The 13,062-nt window shown below is 43.4% G+C and overlaps 1 protein-coding gene across 4 annotated transcripts in view; it reads right to left on the bottom strand.

Annotated features, from left to right (window-relative positions):
- The window catches only part of CRIM1 (cysteine rich transmembrane BMP regulator 1), a 308,859-nt gene extending 297,669 nt beyond the window's left edge, over nucleotides 1-11,190 (bottom strand). For all 4 annotated transcript variants that reach the window (XM_054022216.1, XM_054022214.1, XM_054022215.1 and 1 more), the window contains exon 1: nucleotides 10,439-11,190. In XM_054022216.1, the coding sequence (XP_053878191.1) occupies nucleotides 10,439-10,778 (340 nt within the window). In that variant the 5' untranslated portion in view covers nucleotides 10,779-11,190. The remainder of the gene's footprint in view (nucleotides 1-10,438) is intronic.
- Nucleotides 11,191-13,062: the final 1,872 nt, after the last annotated feature.

Consider the following 13,062-nt stretch of genomic DNA (forward strand, 5'->3'; position numbering starts at 1 on the left):
GTGGGGAGATGAAACTGTAAGGAGGGAGTGGAGCCTTTCCAGCAGTTTTCCAAGCCAGGCTCAAACTCTAAATCCACTTACAAATTAGAAAGAAATCTCAGAATCAATCCTCCAAGCGGTCTAGAGCAATTTTGTGTTACAAGTTGGTGGTAACTTTTTCTAAACATAATTTGAACCTGCTCAGGTTGGATAAAAATCAATGATTTTTTTATTTAAATAGAGTTTTTCGATAAAATGCTTTTTGAGGAAAAACCTATCTAAAGATAGTTTTAATTAAGATACATTATAGTTCAAAGACCTCTCATCATGGAATAGGGATTATAAATTCTAATTCTATAGTATGAGACAATTATATTCACGTACTGTTTAAGAAACCTTTTGTAAATGGAGTTCCAATAGTTCATGGATTAGGGACCCAATCTTATGGGGTTCCAGGGGCTTCTGTATAAATTTAGGTTAACCTTTCTATCTACCCAATGGGACTCAGTGTTCAGTCTAGAAGATACCACCAGAGATGCTTAGTTTTGCAGTTCTCAAACTGTGGATTTGTGTCTCCAGAGATAATGCTTGTTAACAGCAACAAATCTTTTTAAGTAAATAAATTAATATACAGAAGTGAGAAATGACAGACCTCAACCCTATTGTCCCTCTGCAAATTTGTGTACACAGAATCAATCCCTTACCTCTCTCTAAAAGTGCAAAGTTTCAAAGAGTTCAATGAATAGAAGATTGTTGGGAGCGGAATAGATCTGGACAAGGAGAAGAAGTCTGGAGATAAATGTGAGAAGGGAGGGACAGGCAGTAGAAACAAAAGTAAAAGTATTTGAGCAGCATATTCCAGAAGTCTTCAAGTCTTTGAGTGTAGCTTTCATTGACTTGAGATCTACCATATCATTCTCTCTCTAGAAGGGAAAACTTATAATGCAGCAGGCCATAAAAGAGACCCAGTATATGTTTCATCTATCTCTGAGTTGTGAGGAATATGTATTAAGGTTATAACAACCAACAAGAATGCACTTTTACGTAGAAATCCATGATTAAATTCAGTCTTCTTGACTAGTGATTAAATTATGGATTAAATCAATTTGATTTAAATCAAATCCACCCTGAATCTGCTGAATTCAAAAATGGTTGTTACCAAGTTGAATTTCCAAGTTTAGACCTTCAAACTTGCAAATAAAAATACATTATATACATACACACACACAGGTTTGGTAACAACCATATTTGGATTCAGAACACTAGTTATCTTAAAAGTTGTTAAGAAGTCTTTCTAACAAAACAAATGCCTCTTACTGTTAACTTTTCTGAAAATCCAACTAGTCTATTACGGTTCTCAACAGTACATTACACATGACACAAGCACAAAAACACCCACATACAAAAGCCTAACCCATATTAAGTTTGCAGTGAAATGAAAGGCGATCTACTTTAGCAGTCTCCTACATGCTTCCTGCCAGTTTTGTCTCCAAAAATGTTGCTGTCTCTAGTATTTTGCCTAAGAATAGCAAGAGGAGAAGGTCACAGCATCACAGATTTACTGCTCAAGAAAACAGAATATTCAATACTGTAAATAAAGTTCACATTCTGGATCTTCAGGCAATTTTCATCCCTGAATTATTGTTGCAAATTGACTAAGTACTATCAAGTTGTTCTATGAGAGCGATATGGAGTATGTTGAAATACTCAAATGAAGTCCTCAAAGAATAGGAAAGGATTTACTTTGTACTGGGTAACAGTGTGGTTTATTGTTTAAAAAAAAAAACAACAACAAAAACCACAGAAACTATAGGTTTGCATGGCAAGGTAGGGGAAGAATATGCATGCCCTATACTGAAAGCCGCTTTGGGCCCAAACCTTTCAGAAGGGTCATACAACAGTTCCTCCTTGTGGAAAGAGTAAGTATTCTTCGATGAATGAAGTCATCTACAGTAGAACCTCAAAGTTACAAACACCAGAGCTACAAATTGACAGCCAACCACACACCTCATTTGGAACCAGAAGTACACAATCAGGCAGCAGCAGAGGAAAATAAATAAAAAGGAAACAGTACAGTACTGTATTAAACTACTAAAAAAAGGGAAAGCAGCATTTTTCTTCTGCATAGTAAAGTATCAAAGCTGTAGTAAATCAATGTTCCACTGTAAACTTTTGAAAGAACAACCATAACGTTTTGCTCAGAATTATAAACATTTTGGTTACAAACAACCTCCATTCCAGAGGTGTTCATAACTGAGGTTTTACTGTACATGGCTTCTTTACTGCCTGGGGCAAACTCTCACTTTAAAAAAAAAAAAAAAGTACTTTTTCCATTGAAACCTCCTTCTTCCGCCCACTTAATGCCCCTTGGGAACTTGTCTTGAAGAAGACCATTCATTATGCAGAGCGATATGCAGGTAGAACAAGCTAATGAACTATCATTGCTTGTAGAAGATATGGGTCTGTCATACTGTGCAAATATGTAATGCCTTCCCTTCTGTGCTCATTCACAAAGGATACCAGCTATAGGGCTTTGTTATTTATATCACCTTTGGAGTTTAACAGTAAAAAAGTATGCCTTCAAAAGGGTGTAAAATTAAAAATTAAATAAAATTAAAATAAAAAACAAAATACATCTTAGACAATCCACACAAAACACGTCCTAGACAAATTCACTAAGTAGTGTGCAGACTGTAGGCCAAGAGGTCAAATTAAGTTATCAGAAGGTTTGTTTGTGTCAATCCAACCCCAGACTAACAGGAAGGTGGATGTCAGCTTTGCTGACTTCTCTATTCTATTAAGAAAGATAGAACATTTCACATTATCCTGTGTGGTTAATAAACCTATGCCTGGATGACCCCACTTTTTGAACATACCTTCTGAAGGAATCTGATAGACTATCAATGAGAAATAGCAGGTTTATGAGCTTTTCTGCTAATTTGATAAGGTGGGCAAAGTTAAGGATATTTCACCTGTTCTAGGGATGAGTGATCTAGCAGAAAGGCCTGCTAAACTTGATGGATAAAATTAAGTTAGAGATATACACTGTATAAATGTATAAATAAAAAGAAGAGCCACTATCTCTATATTTGAGCTTGCCACATCCCAAGCTTAACATTTCAGAAGGAGGGGGTCAAGTTTTAGGGGAATCTCAGAGGGTTGATGAGCCAGTACTCTTCTTGAAAGCTGCTTTGTGTTTCTCCCTCCTCCCCCCTTTTAAGTAAAACTTAAAACTCTAGCCCCTATGGTCAGGAATAACATTCAAATTTGTGAACTATGGGGTATGTCTACACTAGAAACACTAAAGCAGCACACACCTGAACTACAGTGATACTAGGAGTTCCGCTGCTGCTTTAGTAAATCCACCTCTCTGAAAGGTGATAGAAGAATTCTTCTATCGGCCTAGCTACCAACCTAGTGCTGCCTATACTGGGGCTTAGGTTGGCTTAACTGCATCTCTTAGAGGCTGTGAATTTTTCCACACCAGAGCAACATAACTAAATTGACCTACATTTTAGGTGTAGATCAATCCCAAGTTTAAATTTACCCAGTGATGTCTGCTGGAGACTGACTACATGAAACAATAGCTCTGACGGAGATGTAAATTTCTCTTATTCATCTCAATGGGTGAAAAACCTCAAAACCTAGTAACTATTTAAGGGCTTATTCTGGAATAAGAGTGCCCACTCAGGGCACGTCTTCATTACCCGCTGAATCAGCGGGTAGCAATCGATCTATTGGGGATCGACTTATTGCGTCTAGTGAAGATGTGATAAATCGATCCCTGATGGCTCTGCCATCGACTCTGGAAATCCATCGCGACAAGAGGCGGAAGCGGAGTCGACGGCGGCTGGCAGCGGTCGACTCGCCGCCGTCCTCACAGCCAGGTAAGTCGACCTAAAATACGCAACTTCAGCTACACTATTCATGTAGCTGAAGTTGCGTATCTTAGGTCAACCCCCCCGTAGTGTAGACCTAGCCTCAGTGAGCTATACCAGTATAATTATACTGGATTAAATTCATTCCTTAGTTTATACCAGTATAAAAAACTTTCCTGTTTATACAAGCCTTAAAGCCAGGTTTATACTATACATTACCTCCTTGGCATAGTGTCAATTAGGAGTGAAAAAGTATGCACAGACAGCTTATATGACCAAAAGATTGCTTCTGCTGATATAGCTTGTGTCATTCGGGGAGATGGGTTAACTACACTAGCAAAATAACTCCTTTTGCCAGCATAACCTGCATCTCCATTAGGGCGCTTTGTAGAGTAGACTAACATTAAGTGTTGAAATTAGTTATTTCATAGCTGATCAACATACCCAAGAAAGAAGAGGGCTAGTCACACAATTTTCACAAGCTAGTGAAATTGCAAATCCACAGATTATATATAAATTATTGTATATACTCGATCATGAGCCGGTTCATTTATAAGCCGAGCCCCCACCCCACCCCAAGATGGATAAGTAAAAATGGCAAATTTTTATGACCCATTCATAAGCCAACCCTATAATTCATGCGTCGGCAAACTTTGGCTCCCGGCCCATGAGCATAAGCTGCTTGCGGGCTGAGAGGATTTGTTTACCTCGAGCGCCTGCAGGCACGGAGGTAAATCTAAGTAAACAAAATGTCCCAGCCTGCCAGCGGCTTACCCTGATGGGCCGGGACAGCAACTGGTGGGGAAATTTGTGGGGGGGAGAAGCTGGGGGTCAGGTCAGTAACCCCTGTGACCCCCCCCCACACACACACACACACACGACCCCACCCCTAACCTGGGATCTCCCCATGACCCCTCCCCCTATAGTCCCTCCTCTCCCCATCCCCTCCCACCTTACTTGGAGCAAGCCAGAGGAGGATGTTTCTGCAGCTGCTTCAGACCTGGGGAGAGCAGCGTGGCCAGAAGAGGAGAGACTCTGGCCCCGCTTCTTCCCTTCTGGTTCTGCTGACTGTGTTGCCTCTCCTTGCCCCCTCTGTTGGGGGAGGGGGTGGGAAAAAGACCTGTGTCCCACCTCTCCACCCCCCATACCCATTCATAAGCCAACCCCTTCTCTGATGCTTCCCTTTTATTACTAAAAAAAATTCTGCTTATGTACGAGTATATATGGTACTTATTTAGTATGCTGCTGCCATGTAAGTTTCCACCTATTTACTTTAAGACACTTCTGCAAAGTGATCAAAACCTCTCTCTGGGAAGGAGAACAGTGGGAGTTAAGACAAAGTTTAAAAGATTCTAAGTCTGTAAGAAAAAAAAAGTATCTACAAGCCAAAGGGGGTGGGGGGGGAAGAGAAGGAGAGATGCCCTGAACACTGATAAGCAAAAGTAGTCCAGCTCCCTCATCTCTAACTCCAAACTCCATTCACAGCAAAAGAGACTCCTGCCATAGAGCTGTCCCTAAACAGAATGGAGGACTAACCACCTCTGGTTAACAAAACAATTTGATAAGTCTAGCCAAATATCCAGCCAGTGAATGTAGTCCTTATGAAAGAAGAGAGGCTGACAGCCATAGGGAGTCAGAATATGCGCACCCACTAATAAGTTCAGTAATGGCAACAGTTCAAGCTTCCCCAAGCTGCTCATGTGTTCTCACTTGGAATAGTAGGAATCAACCATGCTAAAAAGGCCACACACACCACACCCCAAACTCTTACCCACCAGCCACTATTAAGTTTTTGTGGTGTTCATACACCTCCATTAGGAGCTAAATGGAGAAAATTTTCATGTCAAACATTTTCAAGTTCTACAAATTAAAAAAAATGCTTTACAATTCTGAAATCAGAAAGGCCATATTTTAAAGCTCAGGTGTTTTAAATTTGGGCACCTAGTTTTATATTTAGGCAGCTAAATGAAGGAGTATCCTTATATTTAGAGGTCTAGGGTACCCACAACTTCCAGTTAAGTCAGTGGGAGTTTCAGGTGTTCATCTCTGGAGTGCAAACCACTTGATAATTAAGTGCTTAAACATATATTTGGGGTAGCTGGCATCAGACTCTCTTTGACCTGGCTTTCTCTAATACATGCATAACATGTGTATATGTAAAAACCCCCACCAGACAGACACTCCATTGCACACATTTCTTCCACTGGGGAGAAGAGTGAACAACACGTGACAGTGCTAATCACATCATTTAATGGAAGGCATTCAGATACTACAGTGATGAGCATGGTATAATAATCGGAGCAGAATACCTGAGTTTGAATTGATCAAAATTTCCTAAGATCACTTTCAAACAAACAATCTACATAGATTTCTAATACTAAACAAAAATCAGAGAAGTCTGTTTCCCCAAAGTAAATGCACTAAATGGAAAACATAATTAATGCATCAATTACATTAGAGACTCATTTGCTATACACAAGTAGCTTAATCAAAATAGACAATTGCTCATTCCTTTACATATTACAAAATGTTTCCAATAATTGTTCTCACTAAGCTATCAAGTTAATCTTAAGGCATCAAAAGGAAGATTTTTCACTGGTAATCCTTTTTTTCTTTTTTAGTCTGCAGAGTCTATTAGTGGATTGATCAAATTCATATTTGGATTGGGTCCAATTAACCTCTCAAGAAACAGTAATTTCTCAGTATTTTAAATTAATATGTTGATATCTTACTACATAAGAAAACTACACACCAAGATATACAATCTCTTGTATATGTTTATGGCCTTTTATGTGCTAAAAGGCCATAAACAGGCTAATGTTACCATTACAGAGGCTGCAAGAAATTGCTCTCCATACGACATTATTGTCCAAAGATTAAATTTAGATACCCTGTCCCTTTCTGAAATAAATACAGAATTCTCATTTTCTCCCCTAGGTTTTGCTTTCATTAGGAAAAAATAGCATTAGTTAACATGCATTAACCTCAACCTAAAAAAGTGTGAAAACTACAAACCATTTTTGTTGTTTTTTAAAATTAACATCAGCAAAAAAAAGTGGCACCTTGAGGTAGCACAGGTTATTTTCACACCATGCTGATGTATTGGTTCAGCACAAATTCATACAGAAGAATGCACTTCCTAATGTACCAATGCTACTGGTAGCAGCATACTTCAGGATTAGAGGCAAGTTCTGAATATAAATTCCTCCATTGGAAGAGACACCACAGAACTACTTTGTCCCACCAAAAGTGCAGATCACATTGATTTTGCTTTTTTGAGAAAATGACATCAACTGAAGTAGCTGTAATTGGAGCAGGTATAAATAACATCAGTCTCTGAAGACAACTGTAGGATCCTGAAAACATGCAAAAGTTTTTCTATGTCAGAAAGGGTCTAGGTCAGCTTTGTCTCAGCTAAGCCATTTATGAAGCCACAAAAATAAAAAATTTCTACACTTATAGTTGTAACCAGTAGGGGTCATTTCAGTGTAAAAATTGCAATGAAAGGAACAGACAAAAAAAATAAATAAAAGATATCCCTTTCTATTCACATACACTGTAGTTATATACATTGTTTCCTTAGCTAGTCAATTTCACTTTTATTCAAGCATATCGGTTATAGAAGAACTGCATGCACCGCAATAGACATGACATACAGTAATAATTTATCCTGTTAGCCTGCAAAGAGATTACTACATATAGTGTTAAAAGCTAGCAATAAGGTAGATAACTTACCCTGTCATACTTCTACCTGCAAGTTCTCTCTCTAAACTGTCTGATTAGATCAAAGTAAGTCCTTTTATTGGTTCAGAGATAAGACATGAAAATTTCTTCCACCCCAAACAAAAAAACTAGGCCAGTTACATACCAAACAGTTTCACAGCTTAGGACAATCACAGGTAGAACTTTACATAAAGCAACATTTATCCTAGTAATATCTTCTAGATTTGGTAAGTTTAAGCAGTTGCTTCTTTCATTTGAGAATAATAGTTCCTAAATTATCTCGATGATGGCTACAGGAACAACTGGAACTAGTTTCCAGTCACAGAGCACTGATTGAAATATAATCTTGCCAACGGATGCTTCATACCATTTTTATAATAAATAATAATAATATAATATAATAATAATGGAGATATCCCATCTCCTAGAACTGGAAGGGACCTTGAAAGGTCATCAAGTCCAGCCCCCTGCCTTCACTAGCAGGACCAAGTACTGATTTTGCCCCAGATTCCCAAGTGGCCCCCTCAAGGATTGAACTCACAACCCTGGGTTTAGCAGGCCAATGCTCAAACCACTGAGCTATCCCTCCCCCCATACTTAAGAGAGTATATGGGATGTTTCTAGTTGAAATCATGCAAAGTTCATATTGCATCACTTCAAAAAGAATGAAATGTTCCTAAACTGCCAGAAAAGTCCACATTGTGATACACAAAGATCTGGCTTGTCAAGACATTTAATTACTGTAGGCTTTCATTATTCCACTCTCCAGATCAAGCTATGTTTATTCTTAGCACATGCAAGAAGAGGGACCATTATCCAAACTGAAAGATATTTTAATCATGATAACTTTCTATATATACTTATAATATTCTGTATATGTATATTTGTTTTAAATCAATTTGTTTCTAAGTATGTGGGAAAGAAAGACCAATGCAACATAGAATGAATCAAGCCTCTTGAAAAATTAGTTCAGAAATATTTATTAATTCATTAAAATACTCAACCCAATTCTGCTTTCTTCACTTCAGCTATGCCTATGCAACCCCACTGAACGAATCCTGAGGGAAGAATGTTATACTATTTGTTTCTGTATACCCATGACACACCAACTTCTCTCATATTTTTAATGTTGTGGTTTACTTAACTTGTGGATAATATCAGTTATAAAACTAGTATTGGATACTAAAATGATATGTTTACCAGCAAAGAACATATTTAGAAGGCTGTTACTTTTGTCAGGGTGGCAGTTTTATTTTAATGGGTTTTGTTGTGTTGTGTTGTTTTCAAACAGTTTTTGGACGAGTGCCTCCTCCTTAAAAGGAATTTCCGAACTCTTTACTGCCCTCTAGCCCCAAATCCAAGAACACCCTCTCCTTTTACTTTCCAGAATTGTCCGGTCTGTTTTTAAAAAAAAACACCAAATAAAATCTCTTAACACGATGTATTTTACTCTTACATTTTAAGCTTTCCCTTCCTCAGCAACCTGACAAATGTCAGACTCCAGGACTCCTTCCTGCCAAGTAAAGGTAAACAAGTAAGCTACAGGGGAAAATATCCCTGCATTTCCTATATAGTCACCACATATGAAGCAGGCAAAGTGAGCTTGGCGACGTTGGAGAAGAGCTGCTGCCGTACGGATTTTTCCCTTATAGGAAAAAGGAAAGACGCATTTCATCATATGGGGGTGGGGGGTGTTAAGTGACAGGAACAGGAAGGAGAAGTTTGCCACAGACGATCAGTCTTTCTATTTCCTTCCACAGAAGGAATCCGGAATAAGCATCACGTGTATTATTGATCTCTGTTTATTGCAGGAGGGCAAATTGCCAGGCTGTTGTTTCAAGCACTTTAAATCTTATCAAGAAATTTGGCAGGGACATCAGTAATTGACCGAGTTGATATTAGTTAACATTATCTACGAATGAAAAGGGATTCGAGATTGCAACAGTTTGTTATAAATTCCAAAACTACTTCACAACTACCAAACTTAAGTCAACGTTTCAAAACATGGGTTTTTCTCAGCAGCAGCAACATTCAGTTAAATCCTTGTCCGAAAGTCAGCGTGAAGGCAAAAAAGTTAGTTGCTACCACAACACGATTACTACCGGTCTAATTTTCCTCTCCCGATTGCGAGAAGCAGACAGTCTCACGTAAGAAACGGCATGGCTAGCAGGAGCAGAACCATTCCTAACGTCGAAGAAAGCAACAAGGCTAACAGAAAGAGAAAGCCTAGGCTACTACCTGATACCAAACGCTGCCAGGAGAGAACAGCTCAGTCTCGGTGCCCCACCAAAATAATTAGTGAAATCCTCATTCAAATTTAAACAATCGCAATTGATGTTTAGACAAACGCAGGAGAAGGAATAACTAACAACTCCTCAGAGCTGTAAATAAATATAAAAGAGGGCACCTGCCCATGATCAGTGGAAGGGTTGGGAAATAATCATGTGTTGCTCCCTTTCGAACTGCACGGAGATTTAAAGGGGGGGGGGGAGAGAGAGAGAGAAGAGGAGCAGAAAAACCCAGGCAAACTCCGTCAAGAACAAAGTCCCCCCGCCCGCCCTGACACCTAGCAGATAGACATGTTACTACTCAAAGCAATTCGCATTTAAAACCCCCGCAGCTCACGCAGACTCTGCATTGGACGGGTTGGGAGGAAACAATCCGGTCACAAGGCGGCGGGACCCCTTTGCCCAGCCCTTTAGCTAGCGAACGAGAGGGGGCCGCAGCGACCCTCGGCTCTAGGCAAAGGAGCTAAAACTTCGCAGAAAGGGAAGCGGGGAGGCACCGGGCAGGGCGAGCCTGGCGGCGGGGCGAGGGCAGCCCTGACAGGAGCAGGGAAGGGGCCGCGTTGTTGTTACCTTCGCAGACGCCCACTTCGTACTCGGTGATGGAGTCCCCGTTGAGCGGGGGGCGGATGACACAGCGAAGCCCGCGGTCGCAGGCTCCGTGCAGCCCGTAGACGCCCCCGCAGCTCTCGTTGCGCTGCCGGGCGCACATGAAACAGCAGCCGCAGATGCCCAGCACGATGCTGCCGGGGCAGCTCTTGGGCTCCTCGCACTTGGACTCGTCGCAGGGGAGGCAGACGAGCGCCCGGGTCCCGGACTCGCCCAGCAGCACCAGGAGCAGCCACCCCGCCCCCAGGTGCCAGCCGCCGCCGCCCGGGCGCCTCCTCCCCGCCAAGACCGCTGCCAGGTACATCCCGGCCGCCGCAGCCCGGCCCGGCCCGGGGGAGCTGTGCAGAAGCCCCCGCGCTAGGTCACGGATCCCAGAGTCCAGCCCGAACCAGCCCAGTGTCGGCTCCTGTCCGCCGCCCCCGCCTCCGGCCCCCGGAGAAAAGTTTCCTCTCTGCGGCGCCAGCCAAACTTCTGCTCCAAGCGGCGGCGGCGGCTCCGCCCGCTCCCCTCCGGGAGGCAGCGTCTGTCCGTCCGTCGGTCGCTCCCTCGCCTGCCCCCTGCGGGCTCCGCGGATCCCCCTGCCCCAGCGGCTCCTCGCTCGCTCAGCTCCGTGCGAGGGCGCGCTGGGAGGCTGCTGCGGCGGGTCCTGGCGGAGTAAGTGCGGCGTTTGGCTCTACCCCGTTCGCTGCCCGAGCCCGGACTCCAGCCTTCGGCTGCCTGCGACTCTCCCAGCTCTGCACGCGACCCCTCCCCGTTCCCCATTGGGCGGCGATCGCGATCGCCCCGCCCCGCCTTTCCGTCCGCCCAGCTCATTGGCTAACTGACGCCGCTCCGCCCCCTCCTCCTCAGCCCCAGATCGTGGAGCTAGAGGCGCAGCGGCAGCCGCCTGGGCCCCACAGCGGGGACCGTCTCCCTCCGCCCTTTCCTAGCCCGGGGCTCCGCGCGCGGGCGGAGGCGGAGCGACGCGAGGCCGGGGAGGGGCGGGCACATCCGTGTCGCCGTGCGGGCCGGAGCTCCATGCCCGTGGGGCCCCGCCCGGGTCGAGAAGGCAGCAGTTCGGAGTCGGGACAGGCAGCGCCCCGCGCCCGGGCGGAGCTGAGGGAGCCTCCCCCCTTCCTTGGGGTACAGGACCCGGCACAAGACTCTCCCCCTCCCCCCGCTGGCTCAGTGGCTCTTCTCAGCCCGGAGCCCCTGAGCGAGGGGGTGTTACTGGGCTCCCAGCAACGCACCGGGGAGCGGCTCCTGCCGCAGGACTGAGGCGGAGGTGCCCGGCGCACCCCGGGGGCTGTGCTGCGATTTAAGCTTTTCTGGCTTCTTACAGGGATGAGCGTGGTGTAAACATCTGGCGAGCTGGGAAGTGTCGCCGCCCTGCCCGTAACAGCGCTGACAACACCTCGCCAAAAGGGTTGGGTGCTCTCCCAAGCCCGCTTCTTCCTTCCCCACCTCTCACCTAAGGGAAAAGCCTCATTGCTCTCGTAAGTTTAAGACCCTGAGCTTTTCACTTCCACTTCCAAACAACACGAGAAACCCAGCGCTTACAGCGTGTGTGTAAAGTGTAGCGTGTAAAAATGTAGACACCACGCATGTTATCGGTCTCCACTGGAGCAAAAATATTCTTTCCTACTTATCAATAAATCTCCCTGTCAAACTGCTGCCCTTCCCTGACTGAAAACAGAAGAGCATTCCTCAAAAGAAACACAGGGATATGTAATAATTAAGCAGAAGAGCGAGTATGTGGGAGCTAGGGACTCATTGAATTAAATAGCTGAACTACATCCCAGTGGAGAAACAGAGAACAGTGAGTAATAGAGGTGGGAATTAAAATAAATAAATAAATAGTTTGCTTTGCTCTCAGTAAAGTGTAGGGAAAGTAGCCAGCTAACGGACAAGCCAGGAAACCCTCTAGTCAGAAGGCCAGCAGCTCTTTAGACTGTAGGGGTTGGTATACCTAGTAGGTTACAGAGTGCCAAAGGTACAACCTGAGGAAGGGGAAAAAATAATGATGTGGCTTATAGGAATATAGTACAGTAAGCCCACCTCAGAACTACCTGCATCAGTTTTCCAACTGAGGAAGCCAATACCCTGACAGAAGTGACCAAAGAGGAACAAAGGGACACTATCCTTTACAAAAAACTAGTCCTTCAGTAGTGGCAGAAGAGGAGGATCAGGGTGCCCAGATCAAGGCATTCCAAAGGTGCTAAATAGACAGGCTGTAGTGTTACTGAACTTCATACATTTCTGATGATGGAATATGGGATGACTGTGAGAATAAGGTAACTTGCTCAGCTGGTGTGATTGTGGCAGCCCTCACAAGGCTGAAATGAGGAAGTCTTTAGTTGCACAAATTGGTGCCAATGATAAGGAATTATAGCTAGGACAAAGGTTCTGAAAACTAAATATAGGTTATTAGAAAGAAGTCTATGTATGCCTTTATGATTTTTCCAGTTCCATATACAAACCCAGCTTCACAGCAGGAATTAACGTCTCAATATAAGCTCAAGACTAAAGACCCCAGGGAAAACTCCATGGCTGGCAGGGTTAAGGGCAATTAGAACAAGAGTTTTAAGTATATCTGGGAGAGACAGGGA

This window comes from Malaclemys terrapin, chromosome 3 (genome assembly GCF_027887155.1).
Source record: "Malaclemys terrapin pileata isolate rMalTer1 chromosome 3, rMalTer1.hap1, whole genome shotgun sequence".
NCBI classification, from domain to species: Eukaryota; Metazoa; Chordata; order Testudines; family Emydidae; genus Malaclemys; species Malaclemys terrapin.